Source organism: Rhinoraja longicauda, chromosome 34, assembly GCF_053455715.1.
Source record: "Rhinoraja longicauda isolate Sanriku21f chromosome 34, sRhiLon1.1, whole genome shotgun sequence".
NCBI lineage: Eukaryota > Metazoa > Chordata > Chondrichthyes > Rajiformes > Arhynchobatidae > Rhinoraja > Rhinoraja longicauda.
In genome coordinates, this window is record NC_135986.1 from 15,370,803 (window position 1) to 15,378,807 (window position 8,005).

Sequence of the window (8,005 nt, forward strand, 5' to 3'; positions counted from 1 at the left end):
GAAAAAGCCGTAATGGGGTACTGATTTTGGATGATCAGCCATGATCTTATCGAATGGCGGTGCTGGCTCGAAGGGCCGAATGGCCTACTCCTGCACCTATTTTCTATGTTTCGATGAAGTCCCTATGCCAGCAAATGGGATTAATACAGATGGGCAAATTGATGTGGTGGGCCAAAGGCTCTGTTTATTGGCTGTATTACTCTGTCTGAATACAAAATTATCACATTTGGGGGAAAAAAGAAGCATGTCTCCAAACATATCACCAACTATTTGTTCTGGTAAAACTACATTGATTCTACGATAAGGCACCACACCAACGCCTCCACTTCTTCAGAATACCAAAGAAATTTAGCGGCTCTCCAATGACTATCAATTTCTGCTGATGCACCACCATGGAAATCATTTATCCAGAAACATCATAGATTGCTGGTCTGTCCTGGTCTGTCCATGGCCTCAATAAATTGCAGAGAGTTGTGGAAACAGCCCAGTCCAACACAAACCAGGCTGCTCCATCAACAAAATCCACACTTCATCCTGCCTCAGGAAAGCAACCAACATAATCCAAGGACCACTCACAGGTCTAAAAAAGGGTCTCGACTGTCCCGCTGAGTTACTTCAGCTTTTTGTTTCTATCTTTGATTTAAACCAGCATCTCATAGTGTCATAGAGTCCTACAGCACAGAAAGAGGCCCTTCGGCCCATTGTGTCCGCGCCGCCCGTTACCAAACACAGTCTAATCTTAATCCCATTTTCCCGCATTTGGACTGTAGCCCTGAATGTTGTAGCATTTCAAGTGCCCATCCAAATGCCTCTTTAACGTTGTGAGTGTTCCCGCCTCCACCACCACCCCAGGCAGTGAGTTCCAGACTCCAACCACCCTCTGGGTGAAAAAGGTCTTTCTCACATCCCCCCTGAAACCTCCCTCCCCTTACCCTGTATCTATGTCCCCTCGTTGTTGAACCTTCCACCAGTGGAAGAAGTTCCCCGCCATCTACCTTATCTATGCCCCTCATGATCTTGTACACCTCGATCATGTCCCCTCTCAGCCTTCTCTGCTCCAGGGAAAACAACCCCAGTCTGCTCAGTCTCTCCTCATAGCCGAGGCCCTTCATCCCTGGCAGCATCCTGGTGAATCTCCTCTGCACCCTCTCCAAAGCTATCACATCCTTTCTATAATGTGGTGACCAGAACTGTACACAATACTCCAGCTGCAGCCTCACCAGTGTTCTGTACAATTCAATCATTACCCCCCTACTTTTATATTCGATGCCCCGGCTAATGAAGGCCAGTAACCCAAATGCCTTTTTGACCACCCTGTCCACCTGTCCTGCTGCCTTCAAGGACTTGTGTACCTGTACTCCAAGGTCCCTCTGTACCCCTGTCTTCCCTAGGGTCCTTCCATTCATGGTGTACTCCCTCTCCACGTTATTTCTGCCAAAGTGCATCACCTCGCACTTTTCAGGATTAAATTCCATCTGCCACTGCTCCGCCCATCTGACCATCTCATCTATATCTTCCTGCAGCTTGCAGATCCCTTCCTCGCTATTCACCACCCCCCCTAACTTTGTGTCATCTGCAAACTTGCTGATCATGCCCTGTACGTTGACATCCAGATCATTAATGTAGATTACAAACAGTAAAGGACCCAACACCGATCCCTGCGGCACCCCACTGGACACCGGCCTCCAGTCACAGAAGCAACCTTCTACCATCACCCTCTGCCTTCTGTCACTAAGCCAGTTTTTTAATCCATTTTGCCAAGGTGCCCTGGATCCCATGGGCTCTTACCTTCTTGACTAGTCTCCTGTGTGGGACCTTGTCAAAAGCCTTACTGAAATCCATGTATACCACTTCCACTGCACTACCCCCATCTACCTCCTTGGTCACCCCTTCAAAAAATTCAATCAAGTTAGTCGGACACGACCTTCCATTAACAAAGCCATGTTGACTATCCTTAATTAACCCTCGATCCTCCAAGTGAAGACTGATTCTGTGCCTCAGAATCTTTTCTAGCAGCTTCCCCACCACCGATGTCAGACTCACCGGCCTGTAGTTCCCAGGTTTATCCCTACTGCCCTTTTTAAATAATGGCACCACATTAGCTATCCTCCAGTCCTCCGGTACATCCCCTGTTGCAAGAGAGGCTCTGAAAATTTGTGCCAGAGCCCCCACAATCTCCTCCCTTGCCTCTCTCAGCATCCTGGGATACATCTCGTCAGGGCCCGGAGACTTATCCACTTTTAAGTCTGCCAGAGCCTCTAGCACCACCTCCCTGTCAATAGCAATATGCTCAAGAACATCACAACCCTCCTGCTCCATTTCTAAGTCCGCATCGCCCTCCTTCCTCGTAAAAACAGATGCAAAAACCATTTAAAACATCTCCTACATCCTCTGGCTCCACACACAGCTTTCCACTATGGTCCCTGATGGGCCCCACTCTTTCCCTCGTTATCCTCTTACCCTTGATATACTTATAGAACACTTTGGGATTTTCTTTTATTTTGCCCGCTAGTGCTATCTCATGGCCCCTTTTTGCTCTCCTAATTTATTTTTTAAGAACCGCCCTACACCTTCTGTATTCCCCTAATGATGCCTGTGCCTTAAGTTCTTTATGCCTTCCAAAAGCCCCCCTTTTTTCCCGAATCAATCCTACTATATCGTTCGACATCCAAGGTTCTTTGGACTTGTTTGTCCCACCCTTAAACTTTAGGGGAACATGCTTCCTCTGTACTTTTTCAATTATTCCTTTGAATAACTCCCACTGTTCTGATGCGGTCCTCCCCATGAGAAGCTGATCCCAGTCCACCAGGGCCAACTTCTGCCTTATCAGATTAAAATCGGCCTTGCCCCAATTTAGAAATTTTCCCTCTGGTCCCTCTTTATCCTTTTCCATTACCACCTTAAATATCACTGAATTGTGATCACTGTCACCAAAGTGCTCTGCTACTGACACTTCAGCCAACTGTCCGGCCTCATTTCCCAAGATTAAGTCCAATACCGCCCCCTCCCTTGTTGGACTTTCAACATATTGGCTCAAAAAGCCCTCCTGGATGACCCTTAGGAACTCTGCACCCTCTGGGCCCTTGACACTTTGGCTATCCCAATCAATATTCGGGAAGTTGAAATCCCCTACTATTACTACCATGTTGTTTTCACCCCCCCCCCCCCCCCCCCCCGAGATTTGCCTACAAATATGTTCTTCTATTTCCCTCTGACTGTTTGGGGGTCTGTAGTATACACCCAGTAAGGTGCATGCCCCTTTTCTATTTCTCAATTCCACCCAAATAGCCTCATTTGAGGAACCCGCTAATATGTACTCCAAAGACGTACAGGTTAATTGACTGGGTAAATGTAAAAAATTGTCCCTAGTGGGTGTAGGATAGTGTTAATGTGCGGGGATCACTGGGCGGCACGGACTTGGTGGGCCGAAAGGGCCTGTTTCCGCTCTGTATATATATGATATGATGATATAATATGTCATCCCTTCTTACAGCAGAAATAGATTCTTTGATTAATACTGCAACAACCCCTCCCCTTTTTCCCTGCTCTCTGTCTCTCCTGAAGATTCTATATCCTGGAATATTGAACTGCCAGTCCTGCCCTTCCTTCAACCATGTTTCCGTAATGGCAACAATGTCGTACTCCCATGTGTTCAGTAACACCTTCAATTCATCCCCCTTGCTTCCAATACTCCTTGCATTAAAATAAATGCCGTTCAGACTTGCCCTACCCCATTGTGCTGGGGCATTCTTGTTCTGCCTCCCAATCTGACCATTTTCTCCTCTATATTTACCTTCTCCTCACCCCCTATACTAGCTCCATGCTGTATCTTCAGTTCCTTCTTACGCCACTCACAACCTGGACATTGTATCTCCTCTCCTCTGCTGTCAGGCGGAAAATATGACAGTTTGAAAGCGCGTGTCACCAGATTCAAGATTAGCTATTTGCCTGCTGTTAGCAGACTCTTGAACAGTCCGGCTGCCTGATTTGCAACAACTCGCATGCAGACACAGAAAGAATGAGTGAATTAGTGAACCTGATGTAGGGAGTGGGGGGGGGTTTGCAAAAGCCTGTAAGTGCAACAGGATTATACTGGTAGGTGATTTCAACTTCCGTCATGTTGACTGGGACTGGCACAGATTCGAGGCTATGAAAGGGATGGAATTTGTTAAATGCGTTCATGAAAGATTTCTCAAACAATATGTGGAAGGGCCTGACAGAGAGGAGGCGATACTGGGCCTCCTATTGGGAAATCAGGCAGAACAAGTGACTGAAGTGTCAGTGGGGAGCCAGTGACCATAATATTATCCGGTAAAAATAACAAGTATATAAATTATATTTCAGACATATAGTGAGCTGTTGATAGCACAACTGGAGTCTGTATCAGGTGTTGGACTGTTTAAAAATACAGGGCCGCTCATGCAAGAAAGAGACGAGACGAATCCGAATCCAGGGATCAGAGACTCTGATGAGCGGCGGCGTCAGCGAGTTTAACAGTTACTGAGCTGGGAAACTACACGCAACCCCCGAGAATCCACAGCAGAGAGGTTATCCCACCCTGGGAACTGTGCAACGGGCTAACTGTCCGAGCTGTGAATGTGTAGATGTGAACATTGTGTCAGAGAGTGTGTTAAAGGGGCGGGCGGCTCAGATTGATGTCACTGTGTTTGTGGGTTTGAACATTTCGCCGGATTTCCCAGCCCCTTTGGTGAAAAATGTAAAGCTATCAGTGGCACGGGTTCGCCCCACTTCCCAGCTCAGTCCTGAAGTGGGAATTAACCGCAAAGTTTACGTTGGTTTCGATATTTCTGCCGAAAAGTAGCGAACATGTCAGCGATCGGGACAGAGAACGCGCTCAGTGCATCAGTGAAACGGGTTTAAATTGAAATCGCTGCCTTTAATTCGTATCAGACTTGCTCTACAATAAACATTCCGGTCTCAGAGATGTGCCGAGGTCAGTCTGGGTCTCCGAGGTGTCCGATTATAATTGGAATTGGAGGGTTTTTGAAGACAGAGAAACACAGCGAGGCGGAGGGGCCGGGAGCTGACAGCAGGATGACTCCGCCCCGTCCGCTCGCTGCCTTTAAGTTGCTCTGTGCCGCCGCCACTCGCTTCATTTCTCACTCAGTCCTGAGTGTCAGAGAGAGCTTGTGCAGAGTCGCCGACATGACCGAGACCGCAGCCGCCGAAGCGGATCCTCAAGCCGTCCCCGCCGCTAAAACCAAAGCTCCCAAGAAAAAGAAGGCGGCCGCCCGGAGCAAGGCAGCCGGTCCCAATCTGGGCGACCGGATCGACAAGCTTGTGGCGGATTGCCACGATCGCCATGGGCTGTCTTTAGTTGCGATAAAGAATGGTCTGGCCGCCGACGGCGTGGATGTGGACAAGTTACGCCAAGTGATCCTGAGGTGCATCAAGAGGAGAGTAGCGAACGGTTTCCTGGTTCAGAACAAGGGCTCCTTCAAGATCGGTAAGGGAGAAGCCGCCGTGAAATCGGTAAAGAAAGCAAAGGTTCCAGCAGCCAAGACATCCAAGAGCAAGAAACCCACGCCCAAGAAAACCACGACCAAGAACTCACTGGCAAAAAAATCTACCACCAAGAAAACTACCGCTAAGAAAGTTGTGGCCAAGAAACCAGCGGCTAAAAAAACGTCGGCGAAGAAATCACCGAAGAAGGCATCGCCGAAAAAACCCAAGAAGGTCGCAGTGAAAATGGCAGCAAAGAAGCCGGCAAAACGACAGGCAAAGCCGAAATCGGTGAAACCCAAGAAGACAACGACCAAAAAGTGAAATAAAAAGCGCTGTCTAAAGACCTGAACCCAACGGCTCTTTTCAGAGCCACCCACTCTATCAGGAAAGAGCAAATCCAAACTCAAACGTTCCCTGTCCCGGGACCAGGCTCAGTGCGAGGCGGAAATCATTTCAATTACCCAGGGGTTCATCATCCTAACTCGCTGTCTCCCACCACCCTCTTTCTATGTGATCACCTACACGAGCACGCCAAGCGTAAAGCAGTCACTGCCATGGACGTGTACGCCCTGAAACGCCAGGGCCGCGCTCTGTTCGGAGGCTGAACCATTCCCTTTATTCGAACACAAAACAAAGGCTCTTCTAAGAGCCGAAGATAGCCATAAAACCCTGGAGTAACTCAGCAGGACACGCAGCTTCTCTTGAGGTGGTGGGGGGGCGTCTCTTGGTGGTGGATGTAATGTACCGTGGTTCTCCGCTCCGGCTGATAAATGTGTATGCCTCACCCAGGCGGAGCGAGCGGTTGGCCGTTCTCCAGCAGCTCCCACCGCTGCTGGCCACGTCTAGACCGCTCGTTCTGGCCGGTGACTTCAACTGCATCATCGATGCGGCTGGACGATCCGGCAGTGCCAACCACAGACTGGACGGCACCTCCAAACTCCTGGTGGAGACGGTCAAAGATGCAAAGCTGCGCGACGCCTTCAGTGACCCTGCAGGCGGAGCCCAGCGGCGGTTCACCTGGTCAGGACCGAACGGTTCAGCCCAGTCCCGGATAGACTTCCTCTTCACATCGAAGGCCGTCACGGTCAGACACACCGACCTCGCCCCGGTGTTCTTCTCTGACCACTGCCTCCTTCAGGCCACCTGTCACCTACAGGAGGACCGGAAGGCGGGCAGAGGGACGTGGAAGTTAAACGTGGAGCTGTTGACCCCGGAGAACGTTGAGGAGCTAAAGAGGGACTACGCATGTTGGAGAACTGTGAGGCCCCTCTTTGACTCCGCGACACTCTGGTGGGAGGCAACAAAGGAGAACATCAAGAAGTTCTTCGTCTCCAAAGGTGTTCAGAGAGCAAGACAGGGTAAGAGGGAACTGTGTCAACTCCAGACAGATTTGCAGCAGCTACTCCTTCTGCAGAGGAGAGGGGTGGATGTGAGGGAGGAACTGAGAGAGTTGAAGGGCCGGCAAGCTCGGCACTTTACCTCTGAATCCTCCAAGATCATCTTCCGGTCCAGGGTCCGCCATGTTGAGCAGGATGAGACGTGCTCACGTTACTTCTTCCATAAGGTTCACAGGGGGAGCTCTATGATCAAAAGCCTTAGGGAGGAGGACGGCTCGGTAACATCCTCGCAGTCAGACATGCTCAAGGGCCTTGGCGTTGGCTGCACCAAGCTTCAGAGCGTCCCTCAGCACGTACTCCTGCAGTCTGCAGTGGGCCAGTCGGCAACATTCCTTGACGGACAGCTCGCTCCGCTGGGAGGTCAACAAGGATCGGGCAGACCAAAGAGCGTCTTTCACCGAGTTGATGACCTTCCAGCAGCACTCGATGTCAGTCTCGGAATGCGTCCCTGGGAACAGTCCGTAGAGCACAGAGTCCTCTGTGACGGAGCTGCTCGGAATGAATCGTGACAGGGACCTCTGTACTCCGGCCTCAGACCTTCTGAAACCGCCGCCTGGTGCTGACAGTCCTGCAGCCACTCACAGGCATGGGACACCGTGAGTGACATCCCTGCTCCAGCCATTCAGAGGCTGTGGGCCGGCGCTTCACCAACGCTTTAAAAGCCGGTCCCAGAGCCGGCTCCGTCATTCCTGTGCCTGTGTTTCACGCTGTGCTCCGACTGTTGAAGGAGAATGGCCCGGACCAAGCAGACAGCGCGCAAATCGACTGGAGGGAAAGCTCCTCGCAAACAGCTGGCGACCAAAGCGGCGCGGAAGAGCGCTCCAGCTACGGGCGGAGTGAAGAAGCCTCATCGCTACAGGCCCGGCACCGTGGCTTTGAGGGAGATCCGGCGCTACCAGAAATCCACAGAGCTGCTCATCCGCAAACTGCCCTTCCAGCGCCTGGTGCGGGAGATCGCTCAGGACTTCAAGACAGACCTGCGCTTCCAGAGCTCGGCCGTCATGGCCCTGCAGGAGGCCAGCGAGGCTTACCTGGTGGGGCTCTTTGAGGACACCAATCTGTGCGCCATCCACGCCAAGCGAGTCACCATCATGCCCAAAGACATCCAGCTGGCCCGCCGCATCCGCGGGGAGCGCGCCTGA

At 51.0% G+C, this 8,005-nt stretch overlaps 2 protein-coding genes across 2 annotated transcripts; both read left to right on the top strand.

Annotated features, from left to right (window-relative positions):
- Nucleotides 1-5,055: 5,055 nt before the first annotated feature.
- On the top strand, nt 5,056-5,787 carry LOC144609499 (uncharacterized). The gene has a single exon (XM_078427980.1). It carries the CDS (start codon nt 5,056-5,058, stop codon nt 5,785-5,787), a length of 732 nt encoding a protein of 243 aa, XP_078284106.1.
- A 1,807-nt stretch (nt 5,788-7,594) lies between these two features.
- On the top strand, nt 7,595-8,005 carry LOC144609389 (histone H3). Its single transcript, XM_078427851.1, has one exon. It carries the CDS (start codon nt 7,595-7,597, stop codon nt 8,003-8,005), a length of 411 nt encoding a protein of 136 aa, XP_078283977.1.

Bases quoted from the DNA above. Each gene is read 5' to 3' on its own strand.
- LOC144609389 (XM_078427851.1), top strand. From the start codon at position 7,595: ATGGCCCGGACCAAGCAGACAGCGCGCAAATCGACTGGAGGGAAAGCT.
- LOC144609499 (XM_078427980.1), top strand. From the start codon at position 5,056: ATGACTCCGCCCCGTCCGCTCGCTGCCTTTAAGTTGCTCTGTGCCGCC.